Source organism: Oreochromis niloticus, linkage group LG23, assembly GCF_001858045.2.
Source record: "Oreochromis niloticus isolate F11D_XX linkage group LG23, O_niloticus_UMD_NMBU, whole genome shotgun sequence".
NCBI classification, from domain to species: domain Eukaryota; kingdom Metazoa; phylum Chordata; class Actinopteri; order Cichliformes; family Cichlidae; genus Oreochromis; species Oreochromis niloticus.
In genome coordinates, this window is record NC_031986.2 from 25,131,947 (window position 1) to 25,149,826 (window position 17,880).

The following is a 17,880-nucleotide window of genomic DNA, read 5'->3' on the forward strand; positions in this document are numbered from 1 at the left end:
CGGCAGCGGGACGGCTGCAGGCGTGGATGATGATGCGGCTGCAGGCGTGGATGAAGCTGCGGCTGCAGGCGTGGATGATGATGCGGCTGCAGGCGTGGATGATGATGCGGCAGGCGGCGATGATGACGATGTGGGTGACGGCTGAACAGCCCTCCCCGGACCGCCAGCCGACGGAAGGATGTGCTGTCTGGGTCTTCCAGGACCCTCAGCTAAAGAGGTGTGGTGCTGGGTGGGCTCCTCGGACCCACCAGCAGACGTGGCATAAGGCTGGATGGGCGACTCCGGCCCTCCAGCTGACGACACTAGAGGCTGGCTGGGTTCTCCCGAACCCCCAGCTGACAAGACATGAGGCTGGACGGGCTCCTCGGGCCCTCCAGCAGACGAAACCTGAGGCTGGACGGGCTCCTCGGGCCCTCCAGCAGACGAAACCTGAGGCTGGACGGGCTCCTCGGGCCCTCCAGCAGACGAAACCTGAGGCTGGACGGGCTCCTCCGAACCCCCAGCTGACGACACTTGAAGCTGGCTGGGCTCCTCCGAACCCCCAGCTGACGACACTTGAAGCTGGTTGGGCTCCTCCAAACCCCCAGCTAACGTGGCTTGAGACTGGACGGGCTCCTCGGGCCCTCCAGTGGAAACAGACACTGAGGCAGCAGGTACGCAGACCTCTGCCGGTGTGGACACTGGTTGGAACTGAGCAGCACCATGGCTAGACTCAGGCAGCAACAGTGGGATGCAGACCTCAGAGGGCTGAATGTGTTCCCCAACACACTCAGCAGAGGACGGAGGCGGACGGGTGAACTCACTTGAGCTCTCAGGGGGCGCTGAGAGCCGAGACTGCTCTGGTGAGTTCCCCAGTGAAACTGCTGGAGCTGGCGTCTTGACCTCTAGGGGTCCAGAGTCAGCTGGTGAGCGACACCCAGCCTCTGGGGAGGCCCTAGAGGGAGTAACCGTCTCTGAGGTGGCCAGCTTAAGAGAACCAGCAGATGTAATGGTGAAGTGTGTTCTATAGGGCAGGGATAGCTCAGTAGGTAGAGTGTCTGCCCCATGATCGGAAGGTCGGGGGTTCGACCCCACTGAACGGCTACCCTGAGGTACCCCTGAGCAAGGTACCGCCCCTACACACTGCTCCCCGGGCGCTGCACTGGTGGCTGCCCACTGCTTCACTGGGTGAATGGGTTAAATGCAGAGGAGTAATTTCCCTTCGGGGACTAACACAACACACTTTACACTTTACACTTTACACTGCTTAGAATCGGACGGTGAGGATGGTGACTGAATGAGCGGGTGGGTAGGCTGCTGAACTGGTGGTAACTGGGCTACAAGTAGCGAAGTTGTAACAGGTGGTGGAGTGGCTGACTGAACTGAGGGCAGCTGGCCTGCTGATTGAACTGAGGGCAGCTGGCCTGCTGACTGAACTGAGGGCAGCTGGCCTGCTGACTGAACTGAGGGCAGCTGGCCTGCTGACTGAACTGCTAACTGTACTGCTAACTGTGTTACAGACCCCACATTGAATTGTGGTGAAGGTGTGGATGGGGGAATATGGTCAGGAAGCACTGTTTCAGTGAGGTCTACAGCTTCCCCTGAATTGACCAGTGCAGATGAAAAAGAGTCCCAAACATTTTCATTCTCTAAACTCATAATGCTAAACTGAGTAACTCCAGGCTCAGAAACAGTGTGAACACAGTCATTAACCCTGAATGTGGGCTCAACAAAAGCAGTCTGTGGCGCACTGGCCATGGGTGAGACAGAAAAATCACTGTTAACTTCAGAAGGCACACAAAAAATAGCTCCAGAAAACACAGTCTCTGAATCTGACGCAGCAGAAAAGGTGTCCCTTTCACTCACCACAGCCGGCTGCTCTGTCATTCTAAACTCCGGCTGTGGGGTGCCGCGCCGGCGGCGTGAACGTCGCTTCCTCCGTGGAGATGGCTCCGACAGGCCGGGTAACTCCTCATCCGGCGGTACGGACGGCACGTCCTCCGTTGAAGCGAGCGGGTGAGCAGTGGCGGCGGGGGGGTGAAGGTGTAGTTCATGGAGAATGAAGTTTTGTATGAGCGGATGGAGTGAGTCCAATAGCCAGGGATAATCGGACAAAAGCTGTCGTAGCCTGACTTCCAGAACGTAAAGAAACGCTTCACCCTCATGCTCAAGCCACAGGTTGATTATTTTGGTAGCGGAGTCCGTTATAAGCTCTCAAAGCTCCGTGGGTGGGGTGAATGCCGCTGGATCCATATCTGGCTGGTCCGTACTGTCACGGCGAGTGAGGAGAGCCGTGTGAAAAAAGGGAAAAGAGGATCCAAGCGCAGGCAGTCGTGAAGGTGTGAAGGTGATTTATTGAACGCAAAGCACAAGAGGAAAAACGGCAAACAGAGATCACACTAAACTATACTGGGACAGCTAAACTACAGAGCATGAACAAGAACACGAACCTGAACATAAAGCAAGGTGGACGACGGTACAAGATGGTGACAGCAGGGAGAACACACGAATGGGACATGGAGGATACGCAGACGGACCAGCAACAACAATGACTAAAGACGTGACTTAAATACACACAGAGAAACACAAGGAGATTACACACAGGTGGTGGACACAGCTGGGAGTCATTAACAAGACGAGACAGAGGTAAAACTGAACACACTCACATGAGACGCAGACCTTCACAATAAAACAGGAAACAAGAACACTACACAAAGACGCAAACTCGACACTGAGAGACAGACAGAAAATGACACCTAAACCCACACATGAGAACACAAATCCTAATCACCAATAAACAGATACATGAAGCTAGTAATCACCACCACCACAATAATCAGCACAACAAGATAAAAAACAATCCATTACTCAAAAATAAACCAAAACATAATAAACTCAAAATACTGGGTCCAACGGACCCAGAACCGTGACAAGATGAAGAAAATAAAGAAAATATGTAAACTAATTAAGTGCATAGAGACACTTGACCCGCTTGTAAACCTGTCATCCTAGATGAGATTTTGTTAAGATGAAGAGCAAACCTATACTACCAAGCTAATGAGCAAGATACACACTTTTTATTTTGTATTAATTTTTTTGTTTTTCAGAGCAGAAGCTGCATGATATTAAAAGCTCACACATGCAGCAGTCTGTGATCTCAGTTTTTTCTCTCACACTTCTGCTTTGTTTCTGACAGCAGTTCTTTTTCTTTTTGTGTCCCAACTCGTGTGTAAGGCCTTCATGCCATCAGCAACTTGTTTTTGTTTGTTTGTTTTGTTGGTTTGAAAAACAAATCTGTGATCATACTTGAGGATCACAGTGACACGAAATGATTAGGCACATGATTTACTGATGCCTAGTTTTAGAGCTGTGAGCTACGAGCTGTAAGCAATGCAAAGTTTTTCCCAACTTAGAAGTTTGACATATGTAACATGTATGAGATATATGAATTATTTTAAAACGAAATAGAAATTGTCCAAAATGCCTTAAGAAAATATGTAGTGCTGTATCTACAGAGAAAAAAAAGGAAGAAGAAGCATTCAGTAACTTGGAAATAGCCTTTCTACTTGCATGTAGATGGAAGTGCAGGTTACATGAAAGCTGTTTTAACACAGGCATTTGGAGAAAAACAACGTCTGCTTGCATTTTACTTCTGCAAATTAGACTCTGTTGTGTGCAGGCCGGTGTAGCTGCAGCAGAGGCAGTAAAAGGTCAGCTGACATTGTTTTAGGACACACTTTAATCATCAAAGTGCCCCCATGCAGTGACTTCAATTTTAAATCTAAGCCAATTTGTCTTACCTGACACATGTGAGACAACTCTCAAATGTTGGACACTTATTGTCGCTATATGGAAAGTTCAACAAAGAGTTTGGTTAGTCTGGAGAAACAGGAACTACATGCCCATAAAAGGAGCTGACTGTGTCAAGGACGCAGACAGACAGAGAGACACACGGACAGTTAGTATGTTTTTTCAGCAGTACACCATTTCGCAAAAATATGGCAAAATAGGGGTATGATCACCTCCACAGGGGCACCAGTACAACATGGCAGTCATCTGAAAAAATTACTAGAAGTAATCACATTACCCAGAAAATTAGCACTATGCAAATGTGCTGCACATCAAAAAGATGACTCTTACATCACTAAAGGAAATAACTTTGCAGATAAAGCAGCAAAAGAAGCTGCACAGCAAAAAACAAATGTTCTCACATTAACCTCGTGCTCCCTGATACCGATAGAAGTCCTCAAAGACAAACAAAAGGCGGCACCGCAAAATGAAAAATCCTCGTGGTTAAAAGATGGCGCAATTTTGAAAGATGATATCATGACATGTAATGGGAAACCTATTCTACCTAAATCCCTACATAAAACAGCAGCATTAGTGACACATGGGAATACCCACGTGTCAACAGCAGGGATGGTAGATATTCTTTCTAAACAATTCTACTCAAAAATTTTGAAAACTCAGCTAAAGCATATATAAGAACATGCATGATATGCCAAAAACATAATGCACAGGGAAATTTAAGGCCAAAGAGAGGCCATTTCCCAACACCGCCACATCCTTTTCACACGATACACATGGATTTGATCCAATTACATAAACACCAACAAGTAGAATATGCACTAGTAATCATAGACGTATTCTCAAAGTGGCCAGAAATCTACCCAGTGAAGAAAAATGATGCAATCTCGGTGGCAAAATGTTTGTGTAATCATTTTATCCCAACATATGGAATACCAAATCTAATAAGATCTGACAATGGCACACACTTTGTAAATGAAGTAATATCAAAAGTCTCCAAAGTGCTAGGTTTCAGCATAAAACATCACTGCTCATACCACCCACAGAGTGCAGGGCTGGTAGAAAGAACCAATGGCACTATAAAACAAAGGCTAAGGAAATGTATGGAAGAAACTGGTCGCCCATGGCCCGAATGCGTAGGGCTGGTCAAAATGTGGATGAGACTAACACAAGGATCACAGAAATTAACACCCTTCGAAATAGTACATGGGCAACCCTTTCCTCTACCCATTACAAGTGAACCGATAGACAAATCCATAAGAGAAACAACGCTGGCAGAATGGATGACAAAACTGTTGGAAAACAAGGAAATAGTTTTGAACAATCAACTGCCGAGTGATTCTTTTTCAGTCTCTTCCAGGTTGAAACCAGGGGATTGGATCCTGATAAAAGTGCTCCAGAGGAAAAACTGGTCCTCCCCGAGGTGGGAAGGACCCTACCAAGTCCTCCTGGCCACACCAACAGCCTGCAAAATTGCTGAACGCCCCTCCTGGATCCACCAAAGCCACACGAAGAAGGTCGAACTACTCCAGGATTCATCGACGTCAGCCTAAAGTGAGCAACAGCCTAGATTCCAGTCCTCCCTAACCTCTGGTGTTCGCTCGGTGGGGAGTAGGGTGATCAGTGGCAACACTTGGGATCCCACTCCTCTGGCTGAGGTCTACTCACCAGGGGCCCTGGGAGTGACAAGGGGTCGAGAAGAAACTCACTCACAAAACAAAGAAGATCTAAAGACACCAAAAGTGCTGCAATGACACCTGTCATCACAGTACTATGTACACTCTTGTGGTTGGTGGCCATCAAGAGCCAGTATGGATTCCCCTGAACTCATTCCATATCGGAGGATACTTAGGGAGCCAGTGGCCTGGATATGACTGGTACCTGTCAAGCTCAGATGCCACCAACCCAGGCTGGGACACAGTCTTCACCTATACTGGAAATGACTGGACACCAACGCCAACACAAGGATCTGCTAGAAATTTGTCTAAACAGCAGAGCTGACGTCTGGTGGTGGTGTGGAGATCCACAAATCTACGATCGACTGCCCAGGAATAAGACCGGAATGTGTGGCCTGATATCTCTCCTACTACCAGTTCAGGTTATAAAGCTTTCAGTGATTGACATCACCATGAATGCTGAACGACAATGGTTTGCAAGCCGGAAGAAAAGATCGGCTCCAGCCCCAGCGCAACCTGAGCCCGATCCAACGTAAATAGATGCCATAGGAGTCCCCAGAGGAGTACCAGATGAATACAAACTAGTGGACCAGGTGGCTGCTGGTTTCGAGTCATCAATATGCTGGTGGTGCACTATCAACAAAAACGTGGACAGAATAAACTATGTTCACTATAACGTGCAGCGATTAGGCAATCTGACCATGTCCGGACTCCACGCAGTAGCTGAGCAACTGAGAGCCACATCCCTAATGTCGTTCCAGAATAGGGTCGCACTGGACATGCTCCTGAGTGAAAAGAATGGGGTATGTTCAATGTTTGGAGAACAATGCTGCACATTCATACCCAATAATACAGCGGCGGACGGAAGCCTCACCAGAGCCCTGGAGGGTTTAAAGACCCTAAATGAAAAAATGAAAGAACATTCGGGAGTCGACACTTCGATGTGGGACAGCTGGATGGATATGTTCGGGAAGTACCGTACTCTGGTGTCATCAATTCTAGTGTCCATGGCTGTATTTGCAGCAATACTCACTCTATGTGGATGTTGTTGTATTCCCTGCATTAGAGCATTAATCAACAGACTCATAGCCACTGCCATCACACCACATGTTACGTTTCACCAAGAGACGATGATGTTGCTTACACATCAGGACCGAAACACAGATTTTGAAGAAGAAGACAATTTTTAATTATTGTCAACAAAGTGAAAACAAACCTAAATGTTGATCATATTAATTTTGCTAAATGATACTCTGGTTGAAAATGTATACACAAGTGACTGGAAGTTGAAGTAGGTAGAAAATATTTGAACAACAGCAGGGAATGTTAAGAGATTTTATTTTAGTCAACCGTTTAATGTTTTGTCAAGTTACATGCTTTCCCCAAACAGGTTTGCGAATGTACAATGATGTTCACATATTTTATACTACATGTATCTTGTCACTACACATGCTGACTTCTAAGAAAAACACGTAACCCTATTCTGCCGTTGGAAACAGGAACCAACTGGCTTCTGTTTCCCTTAAGATAGGCTGGACCAGTTGCTGTTGTGACAGTTGAACGTATATGTTTATGCTTATCACCTTGTAAGGAGTTGTATGTTCTTCCTACATGTGTTTGTGACGCAAACATGCTTGAGTATAATAAAGGCTGACAACTGCTGCAGGGTGTGAGTATCAGCCGATCACTCACCCGTGCACGTAGCTCTGCGAACTAACTCTGACTGTCTTTGTATTCTTTCAATGTGTTTTAAAAATGTCTTGCCACTGACAGCCTTGCTCCTATTTACTTGTCAGACCATCTAAACCTATGCACTCCACAAAGGTCTCTCAGATCAACTGCCAGTCACTCCTTGCTGTCCCCATATTGAGACTGAAACACCGGGGGGACCGAGTTTTCGCTGTTGTGGCCCCCAAATTATGGAATAAGCTGCCCCTCCATATTAGGCTGGCCCCAACACTTGAAATCTTCAAATCACTTTTAAAAACACGTAATTTTTTCCAAGGTTTTTTAGGAGTAGTACCAGAGTCAACTTGTAGTCAGTTTAATCAGCTTTTGGTCTCTCTTAATCTTTTTTACTGTGTTAATTTTATTTATTGTATATTTATTGTCCATTTTACTCATGTTTTGATATTTAATATTTACTGATTCATTTTTATCTTTTTTTTTCCATTTGTGTATTTATTTTATTGTTATTTAATAGTGATGGTAAATTTGATTCTTTTTACTGAATCGAGTTTTAATGAGTCACTCACCAAAGTGAATTGGGTTTTTTGAGTCATTTGAGTCACTGAGTCAGTTGACCAGAGAGTGCAAAAAATGTACATTTTCACTCAAACTTAATTTGTTTCTCTTTTAATGTAAATCCTACTGCTAAGATGAGTGATTCTTAAAGAAAACAACTATTTTATATAGCAAAAAAGAGCAAAAGAATTTCTAAAGGGGAGATGCAACATATCAGTGTCGAGGTCCGGTTGATGCTCAAATATCTGGGCAATCAGCTGGAGACGGCATGTCGGAATAGTCGCTCTTCGCAGGGCTCCTACTTTTATCACAACTAAATGATAATTTCTCACTACCCGCTATAAAGTGTTGACTTTGGGGACTTGTATTGGCAGTATTGGTTGTCTGGTGTAATCTGCCAAGATGACCAGTAGAAACACCAGGAACCAGGAGCAAAAAAGAGATGAGCTCGGTGCGGCTAATGAGGCTATCATGGCTATGCTAAAGACCACGCTGGAGGAGCACAAAGCCTCGCTTTCGGCAGAATTTAAGACATCCGTTCAGCGACTTGAAAACAAGTTGGACAGCATCCAAATGACTCTCAACAGTCACGACCAACGGATTACAGCTTTGGAAATTATGGCAACAACTACAAATACGGAGCTCCAGGACGTGGTGGCCAAGTTAGCGGTAGTGGTGGAGGATAACGATAGGCTGAGAGCTAGGCTAATCGACGTTGAAAGCAGAAGCCGCCGCAACAATATTCGCCTACTGGGGATCCCTGAAAATATTGAATGGCCTAGGCCAACTGTGTTCTTCTCTCAGATGCTTGTGGACATATTTGGAGTGGACGTTTTGAAAACGGCCCCGGAGTTGGACCGAGCCCACCGGGCGCTGGTGGCAAGACCAGGCCCCAACGCGAAACCCCGAGCGGTTGTTGTCTGTTTCCATAGCTACCAGACCCGCGAGCTCATTGTGCGCAAAGCTCGGGAAATGCGGGGTAAACTGAAATATAGGGACACCCCCATCCATATTGTCGAGGACTATTGCCCTGAGGTGCTGGAACAACGGTCCGCTTACCGCGAAGTTATGAAGGAGTTGTATGATCTTGGATTCAAGCCTCAGCTCCGCTACCCGGCCAGGCTGTTTGTTGTGTCTGACGAGGGGAGCCGGAGACGATTGGCGTCGCCAGGCGACGCTCGGAGCTACATCGCCTCACACCGTCCCCTGAGTTCTAACATTCCGGGTACCTGATTCGAGAGTCATGGCTGGATCCTGCCACTCCAATAGAAGGCCTCATGACATTTTAGTTTGAGGTTTGCTACCTAGAGGACAGTATGGTACAAGTAATTCTAACCTCATTGTTTTTCTGGGGGTTTTTTTGTTTGTTTTCTTTCTTTTCCATATTTGCCTTTACAATACCCCTGTTTATACCTTGTTCTAATGCCGCTGTTGGTATGCTAGTCTGCTACGCTCATATATGTGTATACTGTTTTACTTTATATAAACACACATTCTTTCATCATTATTACTTCTCCTACAGTCTGATTCCTGCCATGCACAAATGGCGGACAACAATACCTCAGCCTGCCTTTTTCTGTGCTTTTCTTTTGTCCGTTTTTGTATAGTAAGATACATCCTAGTTCCTCAGTTTTTTTATTTTTATTTTTATTTTTTTTAAATTTTTTTCCTAGCGGAATATTGAATAGGTATATTTTCTTAGTGAGACCTTGCCACTACAGGAAAGCCCTTTGATAGAGATGTTGCATTTGCAAGTTTTGTTTTGGGGGATTTTCAGGTCCAGTTTATGTTGTCTGAGCTGCATTTTGTTTTTTTTGTTTTTTTTTGTTGTTTTTTTTGGGGGGGGGGGGGGGGGGGTTTCTGTGTTTTGTTTTGTTTTTTCTTCTCTTTGTGGGGGTTTTGGGGTTTTTTTTTCTGTTTTTCTTGTTTTGTTTGTTTGTTTGTTTGTTTGTTTGTTTGTTTGTTTGTTTGTTTTCCTTCCTCTGTTCTGTTCACAGCTTATTATCTCAAATACAGACACCAGTTTTCCTCCGGCCACTGTCAACTTGATAAATCAAAGACCTGTCTGAATACAGTAAGGTATGTCAAATACAATCAATGGTCTTAGAATTGTCTCCTGGAATGTGAGAGGTGTGGGGAATGCAACCAAAGTCAACAAAGTTATGGCACATTTACAGCAGCTTAAAGGAGATGTGTTTTTTCTTCAAGAGACTCATCTCTGCAATAAAGAAGTAAGGCGACTCAAGAGAAACTGGATCGGCAATATATATCATTCTAAATTTAACGCCAAGGCTAGAGGGACAGCCATACTTATTCGTAATAATATTTTGTTTGAGCAACATAAAGTCATTGCTGATCCAGATGGCCGTTTCATATTTGTGTCAGGAAACTTGCAGGGCTCACTTGTGATACTGGCTAGCGTGTACGGGCCGAATTGGGACGATGGCTCTTTTATAGCTAAACTTTTCTCTTCACTCCCAAATTTGGAAAACTATCATCTTATTATTGGAGGCGACTTTAATTTCGTTCAGGACACTCTGCTGGATAGATCGTCAACTAAGACCTGTTCCCTGAGTAAATCTGCTAAAACCCTAGAAGTTTTCAAATCTCAGCTGGGGATTGTGGATCCATGGCGACATGCAAATCCTAGTACTAAGGCATTTTCTTTTTTTTCTCATCCCCACCATACATATACACGCATAGACTTTTTTCTTGTCGATATTAGGTTTCTCTGTAAAATTAGTCATTGTCAATATCATGCTATTGCTATTTCAGATCACTCACCAGTTTCTTTTGAGGCGGTATTAGCGACCCCGTCTCGACCCATTAAACATTGGAGATTTAATTCTAGCCTGTTGATAAGGGATGACTACACAAATTTTTTGAGATCACAGTTCTCACTTTTCCTTGAGTTGAACGACTCTACTGAAGTGTCAAGAGGTGTATTATGGGAAACGTCGAAAGCCTACATGAGAGGCCAGCTTATAGGCTTTGTCTCAATTTAAAGAAGAAAGAGTTATTTTACACGTCCAGTTTATTGAATAAGATCAAAGATCTAGATGGCAGATATGCATCAAATCCAGATCCTAACCTCTATACAGAACGTGTGAAAGTTCAAGCTAGTCTCAATTTAACCACCACTGAAACAGCTATGGCTCAATTAATTAAGACTAAGCAACGCTTTTTTGAATCCGGCGACAAGGCAGGGAAACTACTGGCCTATCAAGCCCGTGCCGAAGCAACCTCCAAGTTAATCCCAAAGGTCAAATCTGCTGCGGGTGACATAATATTGGACCCAGAAGTAATTAATGAAATATTCGTTGGTTTCTATTCCAATCTGTATACTTCAAGCTCTCCCCCTTCACCAGAAAAAACTCTCCAAAATATACATTTTCCAAGAATAGATAACGATCTGACGAAGGGATTAGGGAGACCTATTACCGTAGTAGAGGTACAAGAAGCCATTAAATCCTTAAATACAGGTAAATCGCCGGGCCCTGACGGTTACTCTGCAGAATACTATAAAGCCAATTCTGATCTTATGGCACCATTGTTGAAAGATATGTATAATGAAGCCTTTTCAAAATGTCAGTTACCCAAGACTTTGTCCGAAGCTACTATCTGTTTAATCTTGAAAAAAGACAAAGATCCTCTGTTGTGCAGCAGTTACAGACCAATTTCTCTTTTAAATATTGATTTTAAAATACTATCTAAAATCCTTGCACTTAGGTTACAATGTGTTCTGCCACAAATTATCGCCTCTGATCAGACGGGATTTATGGCCGGCAGGCACTCATATGACAATTCAAGACGCCTCTTGAATATTATTTATACATCGTGCAACTCAATTCCAGAGGCTGTGGTATCTCTTGACGCGGAGAAAGCTTTCGACCGCGTCGAATGGAGCTTCCTCTATGAGGTGATGGATAGGTTTGGCTTGGGGGCTGACTTTATTCTTTGGGTTAAGTTATTATATTCCTCGCCATCCGCCTGTATTCGTACTAACAACAACTTGTCTTCGCCCTTTCCACTTGAGAGGGGCACTAGGCAAGGATGCCCTCTCTCACCCCTTCTATTCGCCATTGCCATCGAACCTCTTGCAATATGGCTGCGTTCAGAGGACAGATTTAAAGGTATTACAAGGTTCGGTGTGACCCACAAACTTTCCCTGTATGCAGACGACTTGCTCCTGTACATTTCTGACCCTTTAAACTCATTTCCGGTGCTTTTTGATATACTAGACCAATATGGTACATTGTCAGGATATAAGCTTAATTATAAAAAAAGCGAGTTGCAACCCCTTAATTCCCTGGCCAGAGCCCTTCCCCACTCAATAGTGCCTTTTAGGTGGACAGAAACCGGATTTAGATATCTAGGGGTTTTAATTTCCTCTTCTATACCTATAATGATGAGGGAAAATTTTCTATCCTTATTAGAAAATGTTGGGAAAGAGTGTGACCGTTGGACTTCTCTACCATTGTCAGTGGTGGGGAGAGTTAACTTGATAAAGATGAGTGTCTTCCCAAAATTCTTGTATCTTTTTCAACATGTCCCAATTCTTCTTACCAAGGCATTTTTTGACAAGTTAGAAAAAATTCTGTCACATTTCATATGGGGAGGGAAACAAGCTAGAATTCGTAAGTCTATTCTTCAGTCCTTTAAAACTGACGGTGGCCTTGGTCTGCCCAATTTTAGACACTACTATTGGGCAGCTAACATACAAAAATTTTCACATTGGGTTCATAACGACCCCCCTGTACCAGCCTGGGTACAAATGGAAACTGCATCTAGCTGTTATTCATTATCATCAATACTCAGCTCACCACTCCCTTTTTCTCCAACCCTTGTTGGGGATAATCCAATAGTTAAGGAAACGGTAAATATTTGGCGACAGTTCAGAAAATATTTCGGGCTACTTGGACCCTCTTTGCTAACACCTTTATCAAAAAATTGTAATTTTCCACCTTCAAACATTGATGCGGTTTTTAGAACTTGGAGAGATAAAGGACTTAGGACTGTTAAGGACTTATACAGTCAGGGCACCTTTCTATCTTTTGCTGACCTATCCTCTAAATACGACCTGCCTAATTCTAACTTTTTCCGTTATCTTCAGGCTAGAGATTTTGTAAAAACGCAGTTTCCTCACTTTCCCAATCGGCCTCCAGAAACAAGTCTGGATATCATCCTGCAGATGAACCCTCATCAGAATAGACTGATATCAGCCTTGTATAAAATGCTAGATGCTTTGGTCCCCAAATCCATTTCTCATACTAAGCTGAGATGGGAGGAAGAGCTACAGATAACCCTACCAGAACAGCAGTGGGATTCTGCCTTGAAATTGATTCACTCGTCCTCAATTTGTGCTCGTCATGCTTTGATTCAGTGCAAGGTGGTCTATAAAGTACATTATACAAATGACAAATTATCTAAAATCTATCCAACCGTTAGTGATGCCTGTAGCAGATGTGGACTATCGCCTGCCAACCATGTCCACATGTTTTGGTCTTGTTCGAAACTGAGTGCATTCTGGAGGAATATATTCGACACACTTAGCCAAGCATATGGCCAGACTGTCCCTCCTAACCCACTCTCTGCAATTTTTGGTATTCCTTCCGACTCGAACTTATCTGGCCCCCTCAAACAGGCCCTAGCTTTTACCACTTTACTAGCTCGGAGGCTTATTCTACTAAAGTGGAAGCTTCCCCACCCCCCAACTCATGACCAATGGGTGAGGGATGTACTCTTTAACTTAAAGTTGGAAAAACTTAAATTCTCCCTAAAAGGTTTTATTAGGGAATTTAACAAAATCTGGAAATCATTTCTTCTCCTGGTGGATACCATCATTCTACTTCCTGAATCCGAAGTGAACTGAGCGAAGTGGTTTTTTTTTTGTTTGTTTGGTTTTTTTTTGGTTTTTTTTGTTTTTTTGTTTGTTTGGTTTTTTTTTTGGGGGGGGGGGCTTGTTTGTTTTTTTTTGTTTTGTTTTTTTTGTGTGTGTGTGTGTGTGTGTGTGTGTGTGTGTGTGTGTGTGTGTGTGTGTGTGTGTGTGTGTGTGTGTGTGTGTGTGAGGGCAGAGACTGGCTCTCTGCTGTGTCCTGTCTAGTGTGGACCTGATAGGGGGAGAATTCGGGTTGGGGGGTTGTAGGGTATAATGGTCATACAATTGTTCTGAAATCAAGATTGACCTTGCAGTTGCTAACTTTGTATGCCATCATTGAAATCAATAAAACAAAGTGGAAAGATGCTCAAATATCTGAGAAACTCTCCCATAGCAACTTGAAGAAAAGATTATTTAGAAACAAGATTTCAGTACAACCGACTCAAATTATAAAAGTTAAATTATAAATAAGATGTAATTAAAAAAAAAAAAAAAAAAAAAAAAAAAAGAATTTCTAAAGGGAACATTTCTTTTGTTTATTTTTATTTTATTAGTATTTTCCTTACATGTGTCAAATATATATTTTCTCATCTAAATGTCCACTGAGCTGTGAGCCAGGGGGCGATAGTGCGCCTTAACATTGGTTGCCAACCAAGAAGAAGAAGAAGTAGCTGCGAGCCAGGAGGGAGGGGGTGAGTGAGTGAGTGAGTGATTCGTTCGCTCTATGATTCAGCACAGGAGGGAGGGGGTTAGCGAGTCATGAGTGATTCGCTCGCTCTGTGATTCAGCACAGGAGGGAGGGGGTTAGTGAGTCCTGAGTGATTTGCTTACACTATGATTCAGCACAGGAGGGAGGGGGTTAGTGAGTCCTGAGTGATTTGCTTCCCCTACGATTCAGCGCAGGAAGGGAGGGGGTGAGTAGCTCAAATGTGCTGTTAGCATGTTAGCAGAGCGATGCTACTGTGAACCGAGGAGCTATTGTCTTGATGTGAGGTTCTACTTAGGGTTTTTTCTTCCAGTTCAGAGCAGAAATGTTTTTGTTAAGATACTGGATGTTGTGTTTTTCTTCACAATTTGAATTATAAGCTAGATATATTTCTACTAATGAAATTAGTTTGCTAACAGCAACAGGGATGAGTCAGTGAGTCAGTTGCGCTTGTGAATCATGATTCACGAGTCAGTAAAGTGATTCTCGAGTATTGAACGATTCGTTCATGATTCGCGCATCACTATTATTTAACTTTATCTGTTTAATGTATGTTTTTTGGATTTGATTGGAAATGCTTTGGAGACATCAATAAAACATATAAAAATCGTGGAATTACACCTGTTATACAAATCCAGAATTTCCTTCGGGGCAAAAATACACATATCTGTACCATGTTTAGATTTAAACCCAAACTAGTTATCAGAAGTCTAGACAAGAACCTTGGATAACATGCTAGATAAGGCCATAGGTCGATAATTATCCTTGCTGTTTATTTTTCCCACTTTGCTGGATTCAATTGTTGCTGTTAGGTTAGTACCCATTATTAAGGACAGACTCCCATGAACTATGAACCCTGTGAAACAAATAGCAAGCACAGGACAAAGTTTTCTACTAGCAACAGTGTTGTGTTAGACTGCTATATTTTTATGTTCTTCGAACTGTAGATTTTCGCGTCTCTGGAATAGTTGGCAGTAACAAAGATGATTTTCTGTAAAAGCATATTGATATGACCCATGAATTAGATAACTGTTAGATCCGTTTTGTCACGTCAGGCGTGGCAGACATGTGGAGTAGGAGACTAGGACCCAAGACGCAACTTTTGATGTGAGTGAGCTTTATTTTATAAGGTGGGTGAAAACAAACAGTAACAGGAAAGACGAGGATGGAAAATAAGCAAAACCTAAACTTGGAAAAAACTAACAAAACAAAACTGAAACCAAAAACAGAGATGCAGGGAGACACGGAGAGAAAACACAGAATGATGGAGGGAGATTACGCGGACGAACCAGCGATGAGCATAAGATGACACACACTATAAATACACAGGCAAGCACAAAAGGGAACGAGGAACAGGTGGCAACACAGCTGGGACTGATTGGGGAGGACGAGACAAGGAAGCAAAACAGAACACACTCACATGAGACACGGACCTTCAAAAAAAACAGGAAACTCACAACAGACACACAGAGAGACACAAAGGGCAGAGACATGAGAGGGAATCCAATAAATTAAACAACCTAGGAACCGTGGAATAAATCATGAACTAACAAAATACAAATACAAGAAAACTGAGAACGCTGGGTCATTTTGACCCACCACCATGACAAGTTTAATGCTGCTGACACTTTCAGGTGACCGAGCTGGGAAACTCTGGGTTAACTTAGAGAGCTGAAGATGTCCTAGATATATCATGATTTATATTCACAATGAAAATATTAGTCAAACATCGCAAAGTATACAGAGTTTGTGTTTCATACACCTGTATGTGTATAAAACACATACAGGTGTTTCATAATGCCTAACAATCCTGGTACACAGATTACTGAACAAAGAACACAAAGATCAGATGTTTATTGGATTTATTTCTCCTCCTTAAATATGTTTAATGTTAATGTTAGTTATAATTCAGATTTAGCGACTAAAACAAGTATGACACATACGAACATCAGGAAATAAACACCCAACAGATATAACCTCAGTAAATGATGTTGTTGTACAGCCAGTGGGGATTATGACAGTTGTGCACTGGGAACTGAGCTTTGTTGGCGGTATAACAGCTCGAGCACCTGCTAGGCGAGGTCTATCCCATGCTTTTCCATGAGACTGGGCTGGGCAGACATCTCCAAAATCATCAAAGCACTTTTGCAAAGAGGCTCTATCTTGACAAACTGACCAGATATCTGAAGATTAAACCACTACATTCTAAAAAAATATTAAAAGTGTATTTGGTGACACACAAACAGGTTTTTTCAAAGTACAGTGCAGTTAGTTTCTACATGGTCATAGTTGTTGTTGAGAAATGCCCACTAAAAAGAATAGCCACCAGGCCAAAACAATAGTTTTGACTCAATCAGAGTTAACCCCGCCCCCTTAGTTTGATGGGTGAGGCTAACAGATACAATTAATTCATGAAGACAGCTGCAGAGCCAAGAGTGCCAAAATGAATTAAATAAATACATAATTAAATTAATTAAATTAAATTAAATGTGTCATTACTTAAATACAATTCAAAATAAATAAATAAATAATTTATTAAATATTTTAAATTAAACAAATGGGCATTTAATTAATTATTGAAATATTTATTTAATACATGAATTCCAATTTTAGTTAATCAATAAAACATTTAATTAATTAATTTTGTCACTCTTTGCACTGAGACCAACCACTGATTACCATCGAGATCTGAACTGGGATAGAAAGAGTAGAGCTAATTAGTTTTATGTTTCATTGATTATTTCTTATATTCTCCCTGGCACAAACACATCCTCCAACCACACACACACACATATTTCGTTTTCAAACTCCATTGCAGTTTATTTCCAAAAGGTTACCTCAAACCTTTTGGAAACAATTAAACAAATAAAAGTAAACTGCAATAAATTACAGGTAGCAATGAAATAAACTGCTACCTCTTTTATATAGCAGAAAACCAAACCACATTATGGTGTAATTATTTCACGTGTAGTTGTGTTTTGTAGTTGTGTAATAATATTCAACATTGCTATCAATACATTTTTACAAAAAATGCCTCTCTGTGCAAAATAGGTTTAAAAACAAACAACTGTGGGACACTGTTTGTCCGTGATTTGGACAAACGCAGGGTAAACAAATTCTATCATGGATACCTACCTTGGCACCACCACTGTGCAGGTGAAGCCAAAGGCAAGATATGCTTTATCATATTTTCTAGTCTTTGGCTTGGCAGGAAGTTGGTTTGGTAGCATATTCAGTGATGCTTTCGTCTGTTTTGTGTTTCTGTGGGAGCCCCCGTCAAAAACCTGTCTATTATGCTACCAGTGTTTAAGCATTCTTTCTTTTTTTCCCTTTCTTTTTTTAAATTAATACCGTGCCCGTGCCAGGACTCCAGTTTCATAGTTTGACTATGATCCTGTTCAGAGTCCAAGTGAAAACTGAGTCCTAGTAAACATCTCCACATAGTCAAACGTCTCTGTTAAAGAGTATCAGACAGTTCTAAATGTGATGTGAAGTGGATGGTGAGAAACATTTCATGATGTTGAAGCCAACCTGCATCTTCTGATAAAGACACTCAGACAGTTATTCTGATGTGAGGAGAATAAATCTCT

The 17,880-nt window shown here is 42.6% G+C and overlaps 2 protein-coding genes across 2 annotated transcripts in view; one reads left to right on the plus strand and one right to left on the minus strand.

Moving 5' to 3' along the window:
* LOC109196997 (NLR family CARD domain-containing protein 3) overlaps positions 1–17,880 on the minus strand; it is a 501,803-nt gene that overhangs the window by 221,404 nt on the left and 262,519 nt on the right. The window lies entirely within an intron of this gene.
* On the plus strand, positions 12,237–13,607 carry LOC112843768 (uncharacterized). Its single transcript, XM_025902727.1, has 2 exons — positions 12,237–13,004; positions 13,182–13,607. The coding sequence occupies exons 1-2, from the start codon at positions 12,481–12,483 to the stop codon at positions 13,576–13,578; spliced, it is 921 nt and encodes a 306-aa protein (XP_025758512.1). The 5' UTR covers positions 12,237–12,480; the 3' UTR covers positions 13,579–13,607.